The 23,984-nt window shown below is 38.0% G+C and overlaps 1 protein-coding gene across 1 annotated transcript in view; it reads left to right on the top strand.

Moving 5' to 3' along the window:
* The window catches only part of LOC124545602 (unconventional myosin-XVIIIa), a 387,918-nt gene that overhangs the window by 188,523 nt on the left and 175,411 nt on the right, over nt 1–23,984 (top strand). Inside the window, exons 4-11 of the mRNA XM_047124550.1 lie at nt 2,312–2,512; nt 4,588–4,740; nt 5,101–5,265; nt 5,419–5,563; nt 5,657–5,903; nt 7,589–7,781; nt 11,141–11,372; nt 15,767–15,929. Coding sequence (XP_046980506.1) covers nt 2,312–2,512; nt 4,588–4,740; nt 5,101–5,265; nt 5,419–5,563; nt 5,657–5,903; nt 7,589–7,781; nt 11,141–11,372; nt 15,767–15,929 — 1,499 coding nt within the window. The remainder of the gene's footprint in view (nt 1–2,311; nt 2,513–4,587; nt 4,741–5,100; nt 5,266–5,418; nt 5,564–5,656; nt 5,904–7,588; nt 7,782–11,140; nt 11,373–15,766; nt 15,930–23,984) is intronic.

Here is a 23,984-nt window from a genome sequence, read left to right as displayed (position 1 = left end):
CCCTATGAGAAATAATATTTCCCAAGTATTATGTAGAGGGTGGAAGAAATGTAACTTTCGAAATTGCACCTACAACCCACATCACACAAGGTCTGAAACAAAAGATGAAGGTTGCGACTGGTAATGACAGTGCCATCGAGGTAATTGATACAACAAGAAAAACATTCCGTAAGCTGTTCCAAGAAACACTGAAAATGGTAGGCGCACTTATAATGCCAAAAACTGGTATATTGTACCTATAGAGGCCGTATGGTATATTCATAAGTAATAGTTTACATGATTCTTCATTAAATTTTGAAAAATATTTTCCACCCACCAATTCCAGCTTAAGTTTCTCTAGGCAAGGAATGGAGTACGTATCAACCAGATTGCTAATTAACTGTCACCTTAAAGTCACCACAAAGACGGAGTTTGCCAATTGGCTTCATCATAAAGGCCAATATTTTAGTCCATTGATTATATAAAATGGGTTCCATGACACTTAAATCTGTCAGTATATCTAACTTTTCCTTCACTTTGGCATAAAGTGTGAGTGGGGCAGGTCTGGCACAAAAAAAATGGAGTCACGTCATAGTTTTAGACTAACATGCAGTACATATTTAGTAGTTTTCTGAGCCAGGGGGAAAAAAAGGCAGAATATTATTTGCATATATCATCCAACTGTTTAGATGGTACAGGATCCAACACTAAATGAATGAAATCCGAGACTGTAAATCCAAAAGCCTGGAAATAATCCAACCCAAACAAATTTTCCTTCAGTACCGGAAATGTTACTGTCTAAAACACTGCTTTACATGTTACTCCCTCAGTAAACCAGCAGAAAAGGAAATTGCTGTCTATTGTACCTCTGCATAAGATTCCTGTGATGTAGTGGTAATGAAATGACACTTGCAACTTAACCCCTGCCATTCTGCAGCCCAAGCGTGGTAAGACTGATGGGGATGCTTTCTGCACTGGTCAAACTCCACCCTGTAAAAAATCACATTAGTATGCATGCTGTAATAAGAACTAAGCAAATAATACATTTAGTCAAAAAATAGAGTTGCTGGATCCCAGAGGAGGGCTAACTTTCCTAACAAGTGACGCATATGTGGGATCCGTGCAGAAAGAGAGCTTTAATGTAATCAGTGTCTATTACCTTGAAGGTCATAAAGTGTTGCCGTAGGTGTTTTCTTTGACTGCAGCAATGTAGGTGGGGGATGGAGGTGGGTAGACTGTCAAAGCGTGAGGCCGCATTTGTATGCCTGCCAACTCTAGTCCAACGTAGAGATGCAGCAACAAGAATGCACACCTAAGTGACAATGGTTTTCCAGGTTCTGCTGTAGTAGACTCTGTAGATCGCTTTGCAAAGGTGAGTTTGTCGATAATGCCACGATTCCGCATGGAAAATGTGGAAAGCAAATCTTACTTCTCACAACTTGTGTAGTAACATACACAATTGAGAAAGTCAGTAGCATTAAAATCACTTTAATTCAGAAACCATACACTCATTCAGTGCATCATCCTTGTACATTGTCAGCTAAATGGACAGCGATCCACGAGCAGAGTAAAGTTAGCTAGCATGTGAAACATTACAGAATGGGGAACAAGCCACTCCAGTTTGTGGTTAAATGGAGAACTGTTGGACATTTCTGCATGGTGACACTAGACGGCAGATGTACATGCCACTCTTGATGCACAGCTTTCAGCATTAGTGCCACGTTCTGGTGGCTGAGCTTAACCACTGTGTACCAGCACATGCGGATTAAATAACATGTGATGATGCCTCGCTTCCTGCTGAACTTTAATACCAGTGCGATTGAGATGGTAACTGTAGGTTGCTACATTATCTGTTGCCTTCTGGAGATGGTGTTCACACTTTTCACCAAATAGAGGAATGTCTTTTGTGAATATATAACACATTTAGTGGAACAACACAGTGATAAAGAGATATTGAAATTGGCATCTGTCTGGTTGAGTATGGGAATAATGTAATTAAGATTGCATTAATTTGGATTACCTACATCTTCTTTCACACGTAACACTGTTAGTATATGAACAAGTCTTGGTTTGTGTGGTTGGGGTCATTGTCCAGAACTTCCTCCTGGGTTATTTGATAGTACAGTATTTTAAAAACAAACTTAATGGTTTGGTCACTGCTGTAACTGGACTTCTTCATCTAGGTATGTCATAACCTGGTGCTCTAGTGAATGTCCCTTGCAGTAGTGGCCAAAACATTGATTTGTTTTAAATCATGAGATAAGTAACAACCCAGATGAATTTATTGGACATCTTAGCATACTAGTTAACTATTTGGAACAATATTTTACAGGTTGTACAAATGTTCCGTGGCTGCAAGTCGGAAGACATGCCTCCACACATTTACTCCCTCGCACAGTCAGCATACAGGAGCATGTTGGCATCTCGTCGCGACCAGTCCATTGTCCTTTTGGGTCGTAGTGGCTCTGGAAAGACGACAAGTTTCCGACACATACTTCACTACCTCGCCCTGGCTGCAGGGACTGTCAATAAAGTAAGTATGAAAAGAGAACTCTCCTATATGAGTATTCTCTTAGTTGCTAACATGTGAAAAATTGCACTGATGGTAACGTTCATCTGAGAGACTAAAATCAAATTTTGCATATTATGTCAACTGTAGTGAATTTTTATAATAAATAATTTAAAATCTTGATGAAATAGTGATACTAATGCATTTATTATGTTTGCATCATATATCGTAGTACAATAAGCTGAAATTACCAAATTAAACATTAGTTTTTCACCTGAAATGGTTTATAAGGATTGATTATTCTTACAGAAAGGCCCCAGAATTAAATGTTAGTGTTAAAAATGAAATAATTTCTGAAACTGGCATGTTTTTCAGATATATGAGGTCTGTTCAAAAATTTCCATAACTTTGACCACAAAAGTTTTTTTTTTTACAATTACCTTTTATTTACCACACATGGTCTCCTTCAAAATATTCTCCTCAACAATTGATACACCCCTCCCAATGCCATTTCCACTTCTGGAAGCAGTGTTGGTATGTCTCTTGCCGGATCGTGTGAAGCGCTGTCTGCAAATTTTTTATTATCTCCTCTATTGTTGCAAATCTTCATCCTTTCAATGAGGTTTTCGACTTTGGAAATAAAAAAAAGGTCCGCAGGGGCCAGGTCTGGAGGATAAGGCAGCACAGTGACTCCGTTTTTCATTTCTCTTAAGAAAAATCTCATGCTCATTTGCATAATCCAAAAGCTCTTCACAGGTGAAGGTCTTTCTGGTTTCAACTTGTGAGCCGTGAGACTAACTTCGCAACAACACAATGCATTCCAAGATGCTGTGTCAGGATTTCATGACTTCATCCAACTGAAATGTTAGTCTTCTACGACGGACAGGCAATCTTCAATTTGCAAGCACAATTTCATTAACGTTCCTGACATGAGCATTGTCAGTAGGCGTCAAAGGGCATCCTGAACGAGGGTCATCCTTAACTTCTGCCCGTTTATTTTTAAATCATGTAAACCATTTGTAACACAGAGTACAGCTTAAGCACTCACCACCATAGGCTTCCAGCATCATTTTGTGTGTCTCTGTAAATGTTTTCTTGCATTTGATGTAAAATTTAGTGCAGGAGCATTGCTCTTCTAACTCTGCCATCTTGAAATTCGCAAACTGTGCGACATAACGTTCTACTCAATACAAATAACTAACAGACACACAACAATGTAACTTCCAGCAGTTACTCATTAAACACAGACATGTTCAGGAATGCCAATTGCATTTTTCTCAAACACACCATTGACGCAAAAGTTACAAAATTTTTTGAGCCGCTCTCATACTACATATACACCACAGTGAGGTATTAAACACAGTGTCTTGATACAATAAGTTTATCTAGTGAAGTGAAATAGTGAATAGGATGTGATAAATTTCCACCTCCATTCTTATACAATCAGTGCTTCAGCTCCACCTGCAATGGCTTCAGTGGTTACGAGGTATTAAACCTTAATCATTGTTCCTTTTCCATAAAGAGTTTAGTAAAGATTAGAGTCTAGTCAGACATCGAAATCTTGGAAAATTGACCCTGAATTGTATATATTGGCTCTCAAACACCCTCTGCTCTTGCCCCTTTTCACTGATACTTCGAATTGTGTGTGGTATGTGGTTTGACACGTTATCTTTTCCATGCTTCCCAAACATGAAGGTACTGGCAAAATATCTGTAGTTGCTCTTCACATCTTCGTAACATGGTAGTGGTTTTTGAAAGTTCCACACAGCTGCCACTAAACTGCTACGTTGTTTTATTTCTTAATATACCTATTAGTCATATGTTTCTGCAGTATTTATTATTTAATATAAGGTACAACACATGGTATACTTTCCATGTGTGTTATGACCAGGAGGGAAAAAAATGTTGATTGTCTGGACAACTATTGTTGTAGCTAATTTAGCATCATCTGGGGAAGGTGAGTCTACATATGTGAGAAACTGTCACCTCCCACTTCTGCAGCAGATTGCTCTTGGGTTTGTTGACAGTGTTTGTGGATTTTGTGTACCGTCAATTAAGAGGTAATTTTATTTTGAGATGTCTCTTAATTTTTTTTTTAGGTGGCTACAGTTGAAAAGTTGAGTGCCATATCATCAGTAATGGAAGCATTTGGAAATGCAAGGACTGTAATGAACGCCAATGCTACACGGTTCACGCAGATTTTCAGCTTGGATTTTGACCAATCAGGACAGATAGCATCTGCTTCAATACAGGTACAGTCCGAAAATTATCTGACAAAATAAGTCAGAAGTATCACATCAGTACTAGTGTCCCAGTAAGAAGTTAGTGCTGCTGGCAGTGTAAGATGCTGATAAGGACCTTCATAATTTTGTATTTACTCAAATTTTGCTGTGGTACTTTTATTTCCTTAAAATTTTATTTTTGTTGTTAATGTAAAAACTTGATATCATACTGTTCATATTGATTGGAACCAATATTAAAATCATTGAATTCTGTGCTGTAAATATTAAACTGCTTTCTTTGGATAATTATTCATATATATTTTTTTAATATTATACACGTACAGTTGAGACAGAGTTGTATCTTAACCTGATATAACGTATGTTCTTTAGGTGTTACTGGCAGAGAGAAGTCGTGTAGTTCATCGACCAGAAGGAGAACCAACATTTCATATTTTCTACCGCATGTTGGCTGGAGTGGAAGGTCCTTTACGGAAGGAATTGTATCTTGATTCTAGTCTCTCTGAACATAATTTGTTCATGACCCCACTACATAAGGTACTAAATCATTACTATAACACCTTTTTACTGTATTTAGAAGTTAAATAGTTGTAAAACATGCCACCTGCCATGAAGACATTAAGTGTGGAATACATTTCTCCAGTAATTCCATCAAAAAGAGATTAAAAAAGAAATAATCTATTGTTGCAGCATGAAGATAAGCAACGAGCAATGCAAGAGTTTATTCGTGTATGTACAGCAATGAAAACACTCGGTATTACAGACGCTGAAGCCAAAATTATATGGTCAGTTCTTGCTGCCATATATCACTTGGGAGTAGCAGGTGCAGTTAAAGGTATGTAGTTTCCACATCTGATGGATTAATTTGCATTAAGGTCTATTTAAAAATACAGGTATTGTATAAGTATAAATATTTTCTGTCATGAAGGTGGTAATGGTGGTCGCTGGCAGTTTGGAAACCCACGAGCGGCACAACACGCTGCTAGGCTGCTGGGAACCTCAGCGGAGGAGCTGGGACGACTGCTGTTTGGTCAGGGGACTCCACCCACACCAAGGCAGCCTTTCCGTACACCATCACCCACCGAGAGGGATGTGACAGGCATTGAAGCTCTTGAAGGTCTCGTAACGGGGCTGTACGGAGAAGTCTTCAATGCTGTTGCGGCACTTGTAAATAGGTGAGAAGAGAATATAGTTTTCTTGTTGCTTCCTCTTGGCTCTAGATACTAAGTTAATGAGCTGTTCATAACATTTTGTGAAGGATATGAAAAATATGGAGCTGCAGAGCAAAGATTACAAAAAATATTGACAGGTAAAAGGAATTTCTCAGTATTGAACCAGGTCAGAGGGTTCAGTTGTTTTACCACTAGATTCAGGAAGGGCAGATTTCAAACCCTTGGTTATTTTTTATTGTTTATTTATTTATTTTTTTACAGCTTTGCCAGCAATGGAATATTAGTCCCTATCTTCATTATGATTTTGAATAAAAGGGGCCCTGTAGTGACCTACATAGAGGACATTGATGATGATCATGGGACCAGTTAAGTTGAATGGCATCATATCAAATGATATGGTGCCTACTAAAATAGATTCAGATAAAGTAAGAAAGAAATATTATATTATACCAAATTAAATCATTTGGCATGTAGTTCTGTGGTTTGGTCAATCTATATAGATGTGACACTATTATGTGAAGTGAACAACTCAGGCTATCTTCTTTCCATGACCACTATCTGCCAATACGTTAATATTTAATGTCACTCTTCATCCATTTCGTCTTACAAATGGCAGAAAATTGCACAAATTTAGAATGAGCATATCTCATTTATCAACAATCTTCATGTGTAAAGCAAAATAAGAATATAGGAATTTAAGTTGTGTGTATTGCAGTGTCCAATCCAAACACTTTGCCTAACCTTTGAGCGTTTGCCTACTGAGACGGCACTTTAAACATTTAAGCAAGTGTTCTAAATTTCAACAAGAGTTGCAGAATATCCATGTGTAAGAAATATTGTTAATCGTTATACTGATATTGGTTAAAACATAACAGTAGTAATAAATTTTAATAGTAGACATACTGTGAGAGTTTTTAAATTCTCTGTCCTTCAGCCACATTTGCTCAGCTTTATCTTGTGTAGAATGTAACTACTTTGCGTATTGTTTATGTTGCCTCGTAATGTTACTACTCAATGTTTCCTTTTTACCATAATTATCAAATATTTAATACTGGAGGACATTTTTTATTCTCAAAGATAACTAACCTTTGGCAAGTAAGCAACTCAACATGTCTGATTTGGAAGGTGTCATTAAATTATCACACTATCAGATGCAACAGTAATACAGTTTTGAGAGAGTCTTCCACATCAGAATTAGATATAAGTCATTCTAATACAAGCAGTCATAGACAAAATATGAGGGGAAGTATAATTTTATCACTTACAATGGAAATACTGATAGATCCTTGTTGGCGATAGTATGAGCTTCTCCCATCACATAGGAAAGATTCCATTTAAATTTCACAATCATCAATTCAGTTCTTGGTTTATTCTACATTGCTGTTGTTCACTTTGGAAATGTGATTCTTCTTGCAATATTTAAATGGTAGCAGTGCATGTGCTTTAGACCGAACTGAGCCAACTGCCAAAATCAATCAGATCACATGGCCCATTGTGTAAAGAGTTTTTGTCATGTGCAGCAGCAGCTTAGTGGATCTTCTGTACTAACATTCCACCCTTCTAGCAGTACACTGCTGGCATTATATTATCTGTTTAAAGTTCTGAATAGTGGCAATTTGGCAATGGATTATATATATTTATTTAATTTCCATAAGAATGTGCAGTATCGCAGAAAATTTTTATTTCAGGTCAATATCAGCTTCAACGCATACGGTGTCATCCATAGTACTGGTAGACTGCCCAGGCTTTCAAAACCCTGCATCTTGTGGCCATCAGGGTGGAGCGACATTTGAAGACTTGTGCCACAATTACCTTCAAGAAAGACTGCAACTGTTGTTCCATCATACCACATTAGTTGCTCCTCGTGACCGATATGCTCAGGTAGTTACACAATGCCATTAAATTTTTCATGAAATTTTATCTGAAAAACTGAATGTCAAGATTAAAATGCCACTGACTATATTCTTAACTGAGAGAGGTTTTATTGTGTGGGATCGAATAGGCTATCATAACTAATATGATACAAAGAAAATAGCTGCATTATATGCAAAATTTTGAATCACTTTCACAATGATATGTTTAATTGCGCGAATCTGAAAGTTTTTCCAGTATACTGATTTGTTTTAAAAGCTCACAGTAGTGGAACTAGGTATAATCATCAAAGACTGCAGGTATTTTGAGGGAAGATTTCTCACCCTTCTCAAGGGATGTACTTCCAGTGGTGCACAACTTAAAGCAATGGAGGATAGCTCTCTGCCCATGCAACCATATAAATGAGAAAGCACCACAAGACCATGGACATACTTATCTCCCCAAGCAAGTCTGTGACTGCAAAGGGTTGTCTCTCTATTGACAATTCTATAGGATTCTCCAATATGAATGTTTTGGCTCTCACTTCAAACTTGGGGGGGGGGGGGGGGGGGGGGGACAGCAGTGTTGTCAGGGTATTGATTGATGTAAAATTAATGTGTAGCACAATGACCAGAGATAGTGCATTTTGTTTGAATTCTGCATGAGACCCAACTGTCTTCTGTTGGAACAACAGGGTATGCAGTGTACACTATTTGTCCTTTGCCACAGTAATCTGTAGCCACAAGAAAAATTTTGGCTTGAGGTAATACTTGGGCCTAGCACTCAGTAGGTGGCATTCTTGGTTAGTAAGTGCAGTCCCTCTTCGCGATTGCCCTCCTCTATTGACTGCACTGGTGCAGAGTTCCCCACTGTTGGTTTAAACTGTGAAACATCAACTGTCTCCTTTGCATTTAACATCTCAAGACTGGCAGGATGGTATCCTGCCAACATTCAGGCTGTCTGTAGTGATTACAAACAGCTGCACTTGTGTGAACTTTTCAGATCTGTTTAATAATGTTTGATAATTTTATGTAGATTGAAATAGTGAATAGTTTCTCAGTAACTTATTAATTCATTGTAAACAGGAGCAACGTCACTTGTACATCATATTTTGGCTGCACAAGTTTTCTAACAGTTTCTGTGCAAATCCCCCTCTCAGAATATGTTCCTTTTCTAATAAGACATAAAATTAAAACTTTCTGACTACTTCATAAGCTGATAGACCTCGCAAGCTTTAAACAGCCTGTTCTTTCATGTAACTGTTTCACAACCACCATAGTAACTGTTAAATTGTTTATCCGACGAATTAACAAACAAATTGTTACAATATATTTTCCCACAAAAGTGATCATGTTTGAAAATATGTAAAAGAGTTTTAAGTACACTGCACAATAATTTTTTTTTTTTTTTTAATTCCGCTGGAGACTACCTAATGAAACGCAAACATCACTCCTCGATTAAACCTTAGACGTGTCACCAATCCCTCCAGTTGTTATTGCTGATAGATGAAGCCTGGTGATGCTGCAGATTCTTTACTCAAGCAGCTTCTCATTTGGCCTAATGAGGCTGAGTGGACACCATTTCAGATGTCACTACATCAGAAAAATCTGAAATGGTACTGGGTATGGATCCCAGATCCTTCTGCGCCAAAGGCAACAGGGTAACCATTTGTCTATGGCAGTGGTCGGTCATCTAATAAATTCATTTACCAACTACGCAATAAAGGAGCCATAATTTCAGGGGTTTTCAAAGTATCGTTGGCTGGTTATTCGAGAGTGTGTCATGTTTAATCCTGCTTTTTTAGTTTTGAAACTCCATAAATTAAGCTTTTATTTTTTACTTTGGTGTGTTTGGAACACATTCCAAAAAATTCTGACACTGTAAGCGTCGTTATATTGTGAAAATTTGTCCATTACTTCCTTAAGACAAACATCTAAATAGTTGATTTGCTTGTTGTGAAGCAGTAATGTGTGGCTAGTTATTACTCACCATTTGTTGTCAAGTTCATGTCTTATTAGCTTTCTTGAAATTAACAGTTGATAAAATTGTTAAAATTTTACCCTTTATTGTATTTATAAGGTCAAATATGACTTTCTGTAGGATAACTTATGGAAGTAAGTAAGTAAGTAAGTAAGTAAGTAAGTAACTAACTAACTAACTGTATTTTACCACACATTCTGAAATCTTTGAATGAAACTGGAAGCAGCAAAATAACTCTATAGTAATATGTTATTTGTGCTGTTTTTGTCTTTATATTTTAGATGTATAAGACTGTAACATATTGTGGTCCTAAGGAAAGAAATCTCTCACTGTTACCTAGCTCACTATTACACAGCAAAGTGAACTGAAGAGTGACAAGATTGGAAGCTTCCTTGTGTTTACACCTAAGAAATAGAGACAGTAGGTAGAAACAGTAATCACTTCAGTATTCTTACAAGGTGGAGTGCTGCCAGTCACATGCTGTGTGTCTATACGCAAATGATCTACACATCACAGCAATTAAATACTGACTGATTATCTTGTATGACAATACTCCATGGACACAACCAATGCAGGTACTTTTATTCACGTGTAATGTGCATGAATTGACATTTGGTCTGGATAAAACCACTGACTGCTTTACTTGTGGTTCTTCATTTTCACAGAAGAATCTTATTCTTATGCTTTTTTTTTTAAACTTATGTCATTTTGTTCACACATGACATTTTCCCTAGCACATTTTAAAACCAAATCCTAAAGACAGAACAGTTTCTGCCAGAGTTCCCTTGCTGGTCTTGCAGTCCACTTCTGTGTTGTGAAAGCTGTGAACTTTAGTGAAGTTTGTATTTACTCGCATTGTTTATAATAACGCAGGAACTTCTGCCTAATAGTGCATATATCAACATTGCCAGTGGGATATTTATTGTGAACACTTCCCTCCTTCTTTGGGGCACAGATACTTGAGTGCCACAATGACCAGCATTGTGTCCCTCTTGCCGTAACATTTTCTGTTGGCACTGTCATTCCTTTCTCCATCTTATCATCAATAAATTCAATGATATTAACAGTAAACCATTTGAGCTTTCTGTGAAAGCATTTTCTGAATGAGTTTCCATGCTTTCACAGCTAGGTAGCACACACACACTACTTTGAAATGGACTCTGGCTACACCTATTGGTGTGACCATGTTAGTTCCTACTACAGCTGGATCTCCAGTTTTCTTTGTCAAGTGATAAGTTTAGTTCCATATTTGCTACAAGGAAATGAGACTTTCAATACATTTTCATCAGTGTGGCGACTTTAAATTCATATATTGTTAACAAATGTTACTTACCTCATTAAATACTTTTCTTCCTAAATTGTTTATCCATCTCCCGAGAACTTTGCCAGGTAACTAATTCTCTGTGCAGGAACACATAGAGTGTGTGCTGGAGGATGAAGGGGAATCGGGCTCCCCAGCACCCATGGTGTCTCTGCTGGACAGAGCATCACAGAGTGCCATGGTCCGGTCCTCTCAGACAGACCTCCGCAATGCAGGAGACCGCAGGGGCTTGCTGTGGTTGCTGGATGAGGAGGCAGTCTTCCCTGCAGCCAGCGATGAAGGCTTTCTGGAGAGACTCCTGGCGCATTATGGAGACAGAGGTACTGTATGTCTGCTGTCAGATTTTTGTTACATTTTTGTAGAATCCATTGAAATGCCTGCCTGCTGTTTCTATTCTAGTAAATTGGCAGCACTTAATTTTGCATGATTTTCACCTGTTTTCCTTGTGGTTAGTAATGGAGCACTTCATGACAGAAAAAAAGGTTGACATAATGAAAACTTATTGCAATTGTGATTTCTTGCAATGATATGAATTGGCAACCTAGATCTTGTGACTTCACACTAAGTGATTTCTTTCTGTTGGGGTATTTAAAATGTGTGTGTGTGTGTGTGACAATAAACCACAATCACTTTCAGAACTGATAAAATGATACTGTTCCTGCAGAGTTGTAAGGGCATTTGAATAATATCATATTTCATACAAAACACTGCAGTAATGTACTTAATTTCACCAATAAATTTATAAGTTGTTGCACACTCAAAATTTCCATTCTTTATTGGACACCTTATATTACCCCTTCAAAACCTAACAGATTACTTAATGAATTTTTAAGATTATTAAACTTTCCTCCATTGCTAGTTTTGAAAGTTGGGAGTGAAGCTGGTTAGCAGCTTTGCACTTCATAGTGGGCTATCAAAGGGTGAGTTTCCACAGGAGACACAATTCATGGAATGAATCACTGGTTAAATCACTAGACTTGAGCTATTAATATGTGCAGCCATTCTTCTCTAGTCTCTACTTCAGTTGTGTTTATCATGTAGATAAAAACAAATATTAACCTTCTTTTGCAACTGAATGTTTATTTTCTTTTTAACTCACATGTTAACCAACATGTCTATCAAACATGTTAGTTTACATTGATGACTGCATCATCATGAAGGACATTGATTGATATTAAGCTATCGAGTGCACAGAATTAAATGACTGAATAAAATTTGCCAAATTCTGAAAAGCAGACCTCATACTATTCAGAATAAATACAAGGGGAAATAAAGAAAATAGGCTGGTTCTTTTGTAACCTAGACAATCATAATAAAGATTCACACTGCAGCATGGTCATGTGCAGTGGGCAAGAAGAAATGTAATGTGTAACTGTAACATATTATAAATTGGAAATCTTTATTGTGTTTATCCATCCAATGGACCCAAAAGACAAAGAGAATAGGAAACATAAAAACAACTGTTGCTGCCTATCATGAATAGGTGAAACATGTTTTGTTTGAAACAAAATAAGCTTTCATTTGCAAAAGATCAATAATATAGGGTTTCCCTTTCAAAGCTTTCACATTACAAAGCCCCAGGAAAAAATTACAGTAGATATTATAATGGAAATGCATGATACACTAGAACATCTTAAATAACGTATCAGTACACCTGTACTTAGGAACCGTTTGTTGCATGAAGAGTATCAAGTCTCTTAAATTTTTTGCCTTTTTCTTTGTAATATGTCTTCTGTCACTACCACAATTGCAACAGTGATAAGACCTCTTCACACAAGACTATCAACCACTTTCATGTAAAGTCGGGGGAATGTTGTGGCCAAGCGCTGGGTCCATCATGTCTGATCCAGCGATTGGGAAATCCTGTAACCAGGACCTTGTGAAAACTGCTGACCAGTGCAGCAGAACTCCATCTTTTTGAAAGATGATGATGGGTTGCAAGTCTTGTATCTGAGGGTATAAAAACTCCTCCTATGTGTCCAGATACACTGGCCCATTCACTGTGTTTTCCTCAAATAGGAATCATCCAACATTTGCCCACACCAGATGTCCACTTTAGGGCTATCATGAACATTTTCCATGATAGCATGTTGATGTTTTCAGCCACAAGTCAGAACATTTTATCAATTACCTCTTCCATATACATGAAAGACTACCTCATTTGAGAGTGAACATCTTTCCAAGTAGCTGGCATTCATGCCAGTACGCTGCAGCACAACTGTAGCAAATTGTTTTAGGCATGGTTTGTTGTTTAGCATCAGGTGCTGCTGAATTTGCACTTCATAAGCAGAAAACGATGATGATATACTACATGATGCAGTGTTGCCGGGATATAAGTTGTCTAGACGCCTGTCGAACTGACTTACATGAAAATCTGAGAAACCCTTGTCTGATGTCCTCCACTGTCTCTACCAAAATGCTATGACATATAGCACCAGAATGTTGTTGTGGTGTTCAGTCCGAAGACTGGTTTGATACAGCTTTCCATCCACTCTAGACTGTGTGACCTTCTAATTCTCCAAAAAAATACTGCAACCTAGTTCCTTCTGAATCTGCTTACTGTATTCATTTCTTGGTCTGCCTCTACAATCCCACCCGCCATCCCCATCCCCACCTGACACATCCCTCCAATACTAAACTGGTGATCCCTTAATGTCTCAGAATGTGTCCCATCTATGGATCCCTTCTTTCGGTTAAATTTCATGTCTCCAGAGTTCTGTTCAGGACCACCTCATTAGTTATATGATTGATCCAGTTTAATCTTCAACATTCTTCTGTACCACCACATTTTGAAATCTCCTATTCTCTTTTAGTCTAAACTGTTTACTTACCATGTTTCACTTCCATACATGGCTACACTTCAGACAAATACATTCAGAAAAGACTTCTAACACTTAAATCTGTATTCGATGTTAATTAATTTCTCTTCTTCAGAAATGCTTTTTTTGCTATTTCAAGTCTACATTTTATGTCCTCTCCGCTTTGTCCATCGTCAGTTATTTTGCTGCCCAAATAGCAAAGCTCTTCTACAAGTATCTTGTTCCCTCCTCTAATTCCCTTAACAATGCCTAGTTTCATTTGAATACATTCCATTATCCTCATTTTACTTTCGTTGATATTAATCTTATATTCTCCTTTCAAGACACTGTCCATTCCATTCAATTGCTCTTCCAAGTCCTTTGCAGTCTCTAACAGAATTATAATGTCATCGGCAAACTTCAAAGTCTTTATTTTGTCTCCCTGAACTTTAATTCCTACTACAAATTTTTCTTTGTTTTCCTTTACTGCTTGTTCAGTGTAAAGATTGAATAACTCCAGGGATAGGCTACAGCCCCGTTTCACTCCCTTCTCAACCACTGCTCCCATTTTCTGTCCCTTGACTCCTGTAACTGCTGACTGATTTCTGTACAAGCTGTAAATAGCCATTCGCTCCCTGTTTTACCCTTGCTGCCTTCAGAACTTCAAAAGAGTATTCTAGCCAACATTGTCAAAAGCTTTCTCTAAGTATACAAATGCTATAAGTGCATGTTAGCTCTTCCTCAACATATCTTCTAATATAATCTTTAGGGTCAGTCTTCTCTTGCACATTCCTACATTTCTCCAGAATCCAGACTGATCTTCTCACAGCTTCAGTTTGCTATGACTTGAATATTTGCAGACTGAAGCTTTAAGAGAGAATATCAAGCATCCTAACCTAAACAAACAATTAATGAAAGTATCTGTTGAAACATATCATCATGGTCTGAAATGAGGGACAGCCCACCCAAGATCCTTCCCACACCTGCTAAAGTGGTGTTCTGTTGCCCATCCCATCTCCACAATGTCCTAGCCCCTATGCCACTCCCAGTGCCAACATCTTGCCACAAGGATCATATCCCTGTGGAAGACACAGGTGCAAGACCTGCCTGCCCAATCCACCCACCCAGCCCTGTCCTGTCACAGACTTGTCCTACTCCATTGGAAGTCACATACCGGCTCTGCTTCCATCATTGAACAGCTCTTTATATTGGTGCAGCTAATAACCAGGTCTTCACCAAGAGGAACAGCCACAGCCTGACTGTGGCCACAAGCATGATAGACCACCCTGTGGCAAACGTGCAGCTGAACATAGCATATTAGATTTCAGTGGCTGCTTCACAACCAAAGCCATCTGGATCCTCCCTTCCATCACCAGCTTTTCTAACTGTAAAAGTGGGAGTTATCTTGACAACACATTCTTCGATCCCAAAATTATCCTGGCTTCAGCCAGTGGTAACCTACTGGCCTCACACCCATCAGTCTACAGTTTCTACCCCTTCTGTCCTACCACCTCCTCCCCATTCATGTCCCCTGCTCACTCCACCAGACAGAGCTCTTATCCCCCCCCCCACCCCCTCCACCTGTACCCTGCCATCCCTTCCCCTTCCCTGCTGCTCAGTTGACAGTTGCATTTCAGTATGAGCTGCTGGAGAACGTGATCGTGTGCGTGAAGTGTGCTTGCTTGTGTGAATGTGCGTGTGTGTTTTCTTTTCTGAAGAAAGCTTTGGCCAAAAGCTAAATTTTCAGCTGTCTTTGTGTTGTGCCTGTCTGCAGCTCAATGTGTCATCTTTATGGAGAGTAGAAATGTGTTCTTTCCATTGTTTGATTTTAATGAGAACTTCAGTCATTTTAACTGTGTTTTTATGTACAGTATAACAAAAGCATAATTGTCCTTATTTTGGCCCTTTTGTTTCAGAACACCAGCTGCTGTTGCGCAAGGCTCCTGGACACAACCAGTTCGTCTTACAGCATTTACAGGGCACAAATCCTGTACTATATACAGCAACTGGTTGGCTCAAAGCATCTCGAGAAAATCCAATGGTTCGAAATGCTGCCACACTGCTCCAGGAGTCTTCCAAGTAAGTTGTTGATACCACCATCACACTGCCCGTGCGCACTTAAGAGAAACAGGATTATGGATGGGTGCTGTATTGGAGAGAGTGCTCCTATTGGCTCAGTAAATAGAATAGTTCAGTGTGTCATGAGACTATGACCTTGACAGACTTTGTGTTGCCCATTGGCAGGAGTGTTCAATGTGGGATGGGTAAGGTGCACATTACCAGTGCATTCGATCATGGTAAGGTCATAGTTGCCTAATGCTTGAGGCAATGCAGCTCTTAGATTGTTTAGCTGCTGGGCTTCTCAAGTGCCTCAATATCAACAGTGTATGTTAAGTGCCAGATTTGGTGAAAAACACTGCCACCAGTGTCAGCTGTCAATGACAACAATGTTATCATGACAGAGTTGCCATCAAGTGTCACAAATAGTAACAATGGATGGAGTGGTCACACTTGTGAGCATCCCTACTGTCCAGAACCATTTTTCCATTCAGTGTCACGTAAGTACGTGTTCTACCCATATATTGAAGGGCACAGAGATTAGCATGGTGCAAAAGTGCACCTGTTGGAGGTTTGAAATATAGGAAAAGTCACCTGGGCTCATGAATTGCAGCACTCACTGGTATATACCAAAGTCAGTGTACAGTTACATAAAAAAGACAATGTTTATTTTATTTCTATGTATTTATTCATCCTCAGACAATTCGGCATAACAGTATAAGACATATCAGACACATTACAGAAATAATATATACGTATAAAAATGTGTACAAAATAGAATAGGACTAGGTGAAGATAGATCAGAACTATCATGATCTTATCAACAGAACCATTCCAGCATTCATCTAGCAGCTGGGGGAAACTCAAGTCAGGACAGCCACGTAGGGTTCAAACCCTACTGCTACTGAGAGTGAGTCCAGTGCATTAACACTAACTAGCCATATTGCTTGGTATATAATTGAGAAAGAAAACTACATATTCCTAGCTTTCAAGGAGATTTAAGCATGCACCAGAAATATGACCAGTGATATAACTAGAACATTAAACTTCATTGTATTACATTTACAAAAAATGGAAACACATGAACGCATAATACAACACTGCTGAAAGTATAAACACATGAACATACAAATACAGCACTATAACCATCTCAAATAATCTTGCGACAGAAGCCTTCTTTGAGTAGGTGAATTTCAGTACATCTGAAACAGAGAAAATGGGAAGCCAGCAGCAGAAACGTTCTTGTGCAGATACAAATAGAGCATAGATGGTACAGCTACTAACAGATTGAAAAGTGCTCGAGAATAAACAAGAACCTAGTATTTCTGTAAACTAACATATTTGTTTCCACTGTAGAAACACTACTCAACAACGAATGATTTTAACTGTACAGTAAAAGCCAGTTCTTTCTCCAACCTCTTTGTTAATTGGCACTGCATTATAAAGAATGTCACCAAAGTGGTTCATGTGTCTTTGTCTAAGAGTTGGTTTTGCTCACTCTCTGTGGAGGGACTCATGGTTGTTAACATTATAGCCATGGTAATTGCTGTAGTTTGCAGGACTCCAAGATTATTTCTTGTCATCATCACACATTTGGTATGTATGATGAGAGTAATGTAAGCATACTCAACTTCTTAAATATGGGCTTGCAGTGGGCCCTTGTGGAGCTGTATGACAAGGTTCAAATAGCCCTTCTTGGCAATGAAAAAAATTCATTTAATCATCTATCAGTTTTATTCCAAGAGACTATTCCATAAGCTACAAGGGATTGGAAGTAACCAAATGAGCCATTCTTGTATCTCCAGAGAAACATACTTGTGAAATGACTCTCAGAGCATAAAATGCAGAACTGAGTTTCTGGGAGAGTTCTGTTACGTAGTCTACATCCCTACTCATTTCCACCATGCGCCAGTTGGAGACCTTCAGTAAATAGAATGTAATGTATTTTTTTCACATTAAGATTCAGCCTGTTGGCATTGAACAATGAATGTAAGAACTTGACCAGTTCTTGCAAACACAGATACCTTAACACCACTCACTATTACACTAGTGTCATCCAGGAACAGCACGATCTTAGCTGCAATTCCTTAGGTTCGTCCTGTTGTACACCTTTTTTTACTTTATTTCCATCTGATACTGATTTGATTTTATGATAAGGATGAGCTTAAGTGAGCTTCACAACCCACAATCTATTTTGCAAATATCACTGAACTCACTTGTTGTGTGTCCCTTTTACCCCATTACTTCCAACTTTTGTAAAACAATTTTATTGCTAACAGTACTTAAAGCTTTAGAAAGATCTAAATTAATCTTAATTAACTCCTACAACACTACCGTAGTTACACAGGTTTCTAATTATTTCATCTGTGTAATCCATTATTACTGTTCCTGTACATCTTCCTGACTGAAAGCCATTTTCATTACTATTCAGTCGTTTGTGGTTGTTTAGGAACTCAGTGATTCATTGTTTCATTAATCTCTCAAATAATTCAGAGAATGCTTGAATAAAGGTAACATTTTAAAATTTTTAATTTATGGGGGAACACACTCTCAGTGAAAGATAAATGAGCAGTGTAGGCCAAGAGCTTTGAAATTTGTGAAGCATTACAGATCGTAAGTGAGACTGGTACTTACTCTTCAGCTGCTGACACTTTGCATTTGAGACTTTTAATCACCTTTACTACTTCTTGTTCACTCGTTGGATCTGATGTCACGCTCTATGCAGTTTTAACATATATCAGTTTATCTCGATTTGTGAAATTTTAGCTTAGTGTTCTGGAAGCATTTATGAAGTAATCACAGATGTAATTTGACAAGTCTCTTTCTTTTTGCCAATGTTAGTGTTCTCAACATTCATAAGTGTATTTTCCTACTCTTCATTTGTCTTTCCTATTTCACTTTTTACAATTTCCGAGCAGATTTTGAATAGTTGCTCAACATTATTATTACGCTATCATTTCTAAGTAGTTCTGCCTCTTCAATTACCTGTTGATGTATATTCTTTTAAATCTTTACATATTGTATAAACTGGGGATTTTTGATTCTTTTCATTTGAGAACTGAATCTTTTTTGGAGTCCTACAGGAAATCTTAAAGCCTGGCATAATCCAGGTAGTAGGTTTAGTGATCTGACATAAGAAGACTATGGTCAATTGCTTCAGAAAAAAATCTCAAAAATAAATATTAAAAAGCAAAGACTATCTACAAAAACCGGTGCAGTTCTCAACAGAGAAATTTCTTCTATATGAAAGAAGTACATTCTGTCCATTCACAGGTGTCCTTGAACTGTGAAGCTGAGGACACTGTGATCAGATAGCACTAAATGAGTATTAATAATTTCTCTCTGTGTGGTCTTCTCATTTGAAAATGTTATCTGTAAGATTACCATTCTATTTCTTATTCTTGTTGGGCTATTTATAAGAGGAAGCATGTTGAAACTGTGCAGTACACCAAGAAATGGCCCCTTTGAGCAGAATCATTCAAAGGGTCATATTAAAATCCCCACAGACAGTTCTGGTGCTCTTTTCAGTAAATGTTATGTGCAGCAGAGTGTCTATTTTATTAACGAAAGGGTCTGTGTCCCTAACAGGTGATCTGTATGCTGTAATTATTACATTACCCACTTCATCATGCAGTTGAACAGCAGCAGCTTCAGAACGCTTTTCAGTAGTCAGTCGTCCTACCTCCCCACCTCCTTTTATATCAACATTATGTTTAAGAAAAATACAAACTTGAAAAATGCAAACTACTTAACTTTCAGCATCCTTCCTATAGAACTGAGTAACAAATTATGATGATTAATGGTAACAATATCTACTTCAAAATCCCTGCACCATTGTTGCATAATACATGCACACTCAGTATTTGTATCATTAACTGCTATTTGAAGTTCAAAAGATTTATCTCTGAAACTCTAGATATTATAACTTCAAATATGAAAATTTCTAGAACAGAGACTGATAATAGGTGTACCCACACTTTGCAGTGTCATGTCCAAAACCATTTTGAGGCAGGGTACCAAAAATCCTTGAGTATTAAGAGTTTTCTATGCCTCATAGATCTGTCCATTGGTTGCATTGTAATGCTGACTGCAGCAGCTGCTGGTGAAGCTGCAACTTCTGCTGCCAGAGGTGACATGCAATTCTCTCAGTGAACCATACTATCTGAGCAAGTGCATCAGTTTGTCTGACTGCAACACTACATAGGTGTCTTACACCATCAACAAGAAAGAAGAATTGTGTTGGAATGGTTTGAGGGATGTGTCAGGGACATTCCATTGAGATGAGGATTCTGGCATACTCGCACCTTCCCATCCCTCTCCTCCAGATTACTGCGTGGCATGCCATTGAGCAAGGTACATCCATTTTGAATCTTTTCTGACCAATCTCCGAGACTTCGGGATGGAAGCTGGACAGTCTTAGATCAGGATGGCTGCCAACTGCTTTTGGCATTTAATGGCTTCTAGTCCACGATGCACTGTCACTTTCATTAGGGCAAAAGTGGTTGCTACAAACTATTATGTAGGCAGATATAATTCAGTTACTGAGTGTAGGTTCTGCAGCAGTTGTCAAAGTTTCTTTTGTATATGTATAACATTGCCCTGTTTCAAAATACTCGCATTGCAAACCATAGTGATAGACTTCCAGAATGATATTTTCACTCTGCAGCGGAGTGTGCGCTGATATGAAACTTCCTGGCAGATTAAAATTGTGTGCTGGACCGAGACTTGAACTGGGGACCTTGCGGGCAAGTGCTCTACCAACTGAGCTACCCAAGCATAACTCACGCCCTGTCCTCACAGCTAAGCCATGTCTCCGCAACATCCTTTCTTTCAGGAGTGCTAGTTCTGCAAGGTTCGCAGGAGAGCTTCTGTAAAGTTTGTAAGGTAGGAGATGAGGTACTGGCAGAAGTAAAGCTGTGAGGATGGGGCGCGAGTCGTGCTTGGGTAGCTCAGTTGGTAGAGCACTTGCCGGTGAAAGGCAAAGGTCCCGAGTTCGAGTCTCGGTCCGGCACACAGTTTTAATCTGCCAGGAAGTTTCATAGTGATAGATTCTCTCTTTAAACAAATAAAATCAAAACCCAACACTATAAACAGTTATTTTTTTTTTACCTTTCTAACAGTGAAATAACTGTGATCACTTAATCTTTTATTTAATGGTTATTCATCCTCGCACTGTGTATTATGATTATGTAATTCTCTCACTGTGTTGAACTGTGAGCATATTCTCATTTGTAAACATGGCTTCTCACAGAATTTCTATAAAACAAAAGATAATCATGAAATAGCATAATCATAGTTCAACAAGAAATTTTTACTAAAACATTAGTGACAAATTATAAATGTATCCTGGACAAAATTTAAAACCTAGGTACTTGTTTTCCTTGAGTATCACTCTTCTAGTTGAACTGTCAGTGCTCATTTCACTTGCCAGCTCTCAGCTGAATACCTTTCTGAGTAAAACAAGTTTCCCCATAATACTCTACAAGTAGCTTCATTGAGAGAGAGGAGACATCAGAGTCTGTCACGCATTTAGCTCATCTTCTGTATTGCCAAAGTGCATTCCCTCCTAATGGTTGTCATTGTGAAGTGTAATAACTAACATAGTTCTTTTTCTTCCTTTAAGCTACATTGCATTTTGCAAACACCTTATATCCACAGTAATGAGAAACTGCCCCACACTAATAGAAACCACCAGTCAAAGAGTGAAAATTGTATGCTAAACACATTATCTATTGTATACAGTGAAGCCTACTTATTTCAAAATATTTACTGGTAAAATAGCAACATTATGAAAAGGAGGGACTGCCCCTCACGGCATAGAGGAGGCAGTGAGTTGCAGACAGGTCAAATCAATAGATTACTAAACACACAAAAGGTGTTCTTCAGAATTTGTAACCATATATTTGTGGCAGTAGGATCATTTTGCAGTCAGCTGCAAATGCCATTTCTCTAAATTTTTTTTCAATAGTGTTCCTCAAATAGAATGTCGCCTTCCTTCAGGGACCCCAATTTGATTTCACAAAGAATCTCCGTAATATCTGCATGTTGCTCAATTCTACCACTAACAAATCTAGTAGCCCACCTCCAAATTGTTCACTGTCTTCTTTTAGACTGACCTGGCACAGATCCCAAACACTCAAGTAGTACTCAAGAATGGGTCACCCTAGTGTCCTATATGCAGTCTCCTTTACAGATGAACCGCTCTTTCCTAAAATTCTCCCAATAAACCAAAGCCAATCATTTACTTGTACTCCTTCAATCCTCAAATCCTTCTTTCATTCCATGTAGCTTTGCAACATCATGCCCAGATTTTTAAATGACATGACTGTGTCATGTGGCCCACTACTTATGCTGTATTCAAACATTATTGGTTTGTTTTTTTACTCAGCTGTGTTAACTTACATCTTTCTACATTTAAAGCTTGTCGCCATTCAGCACAGCAACTAGAAATTTTGTCCGAGTCATTTTGTATTCTCCAACAGTCCCTTGATGACAACTTCCCATATACCACAGCAGTGTCAGCAAATAGCTTCAGATTGCTGGTCACCCTGTCTGCCAGATCATTTATGTATATAGAATTAAAATTAATATACAAATCCATATTAGAGAGTGTGGTTCTGTGTGGAAAAAATTACAAGCTCTAGAGATGGACTTTTGGAGAAGATCGGCAAGAATCTCCAGGAAAGAAAATATAAGGAACACCGAAATAATAAGGAGAATCGAAGTAAAAGAAAGAGTATATGACTTAATGGATGGGAAGAAATTACAGTGGTACGGGCATGTACGACGAATGGAGAAAACCAGAATACCAAAATTGATACTGGAGAGGGAACCGGAGGGGAGAAGAAGAAGACGACGACCTATGACCACCTGGCTCCAAAATGTACAGCACACAATGAGGAGAATCGGCGCAGAGGAAGAAGACACACAAGATCGAAACACCTGGAGGAATATTTTGAAAATATAGTTTAAGAACGTTTATTGTTTGTATTGCAATTTCCAAGTAAATTATTATGTTGGAGATAAGCCTCTGTAATGAGGAAAAGCTCAAAATAATAAAAAAATAAAAATGTATGTAGAAAATCATAGTGGTCATATCACACTTCCTTAGGGAACTCCTGATTATACCCTTGTCTCTTAAAGATAATCAAATATGCTTAGAAAGATGAGAGTTAAATGAAAAAATTCTTGATTTTGAACTTGGCTCTAGAATGAATACGAAAAGGGGGAACTAGAGAAATATGCATAGTATGCCAAAATTTAAGTGTGTTTGTAAGTGCAGTGAAATATTCGGAGAGGAAATATGATACTCTGTTGCATCAGAAAGACATTAGCTAGTAACGAAAATTCTAAGAAAGTCTGAAATCCGCAAGCACGGTTTTGAATTTTGATTTTTGAGGTTGTTGAAGATAGTAAAGAAAGCATATAATAATTTCTACAAATTTGAATTTGTAGGCCTAAGCATGTAAGGATTGAAATTCTGATGAGATAACAGCATCAAAAATAAACAATGCCTAGATAAAATGCCCATGTCTTTGGAATATGAACTTGTGATCAGTTTAAGTATGCTAACAATAATAAAAAAAAGAAGATAAATTTGAGTTTAATGCAAATTGAATAAGATGAGCTGAAATGACAATAGCAGTGCTACAAAATTTGCATTTTGTTGCCACTAATATGAAATGTAGGATATTGTTCCAAACAGATAAAAGAGGAGCCTTAGTTAATTGATGTTAACCTGAGAAAGTAAACCTCCACTATGATTAAAACTGCTTCTTATTTGACTTTTTTCACATGGCACGCCAGCATTGCCATTGTGGCTATCAGCTATGCCTTGGTTAAGACTCAGACAACATTGGCAAAATGCATTTTGTGGGTGGGAGTTCAATTGACCACCAGTTATTGTACACAATAACAGATTATGTGTGCATCACATGGAAATTGGAAGTGGCAGATGCTTTGTTGTTGCGGACTGGAAATAGTGACATCGTGAGTTCTTATTGGGAGATATAAGTTCCAAGATATGGAGTGTCAACTAATAAGTAATTTTAATCTAACTACAGAGCACATACAATG

The sequence above is a fragment of the Schistocerca americana genome, chromosome 8 (assembly GCF_021461395.2).
Source record: "Schistocerca americana isolate TAMUIC-IGC-003095 chromosome 8, iqSchAmer2.1, whole genome shotgun sequence".
Taxonomy (NCBI): Eukaryota; Metazoa; Arthropoda; class Insecta; order Orthoptera; family Acrididae; genus Schistocerca; species Schistocerca americana.
Note: the sequence above shows the minus strand (reverse complement) of the source record. Positions and strands in the feature narration are given on the sequence as shown.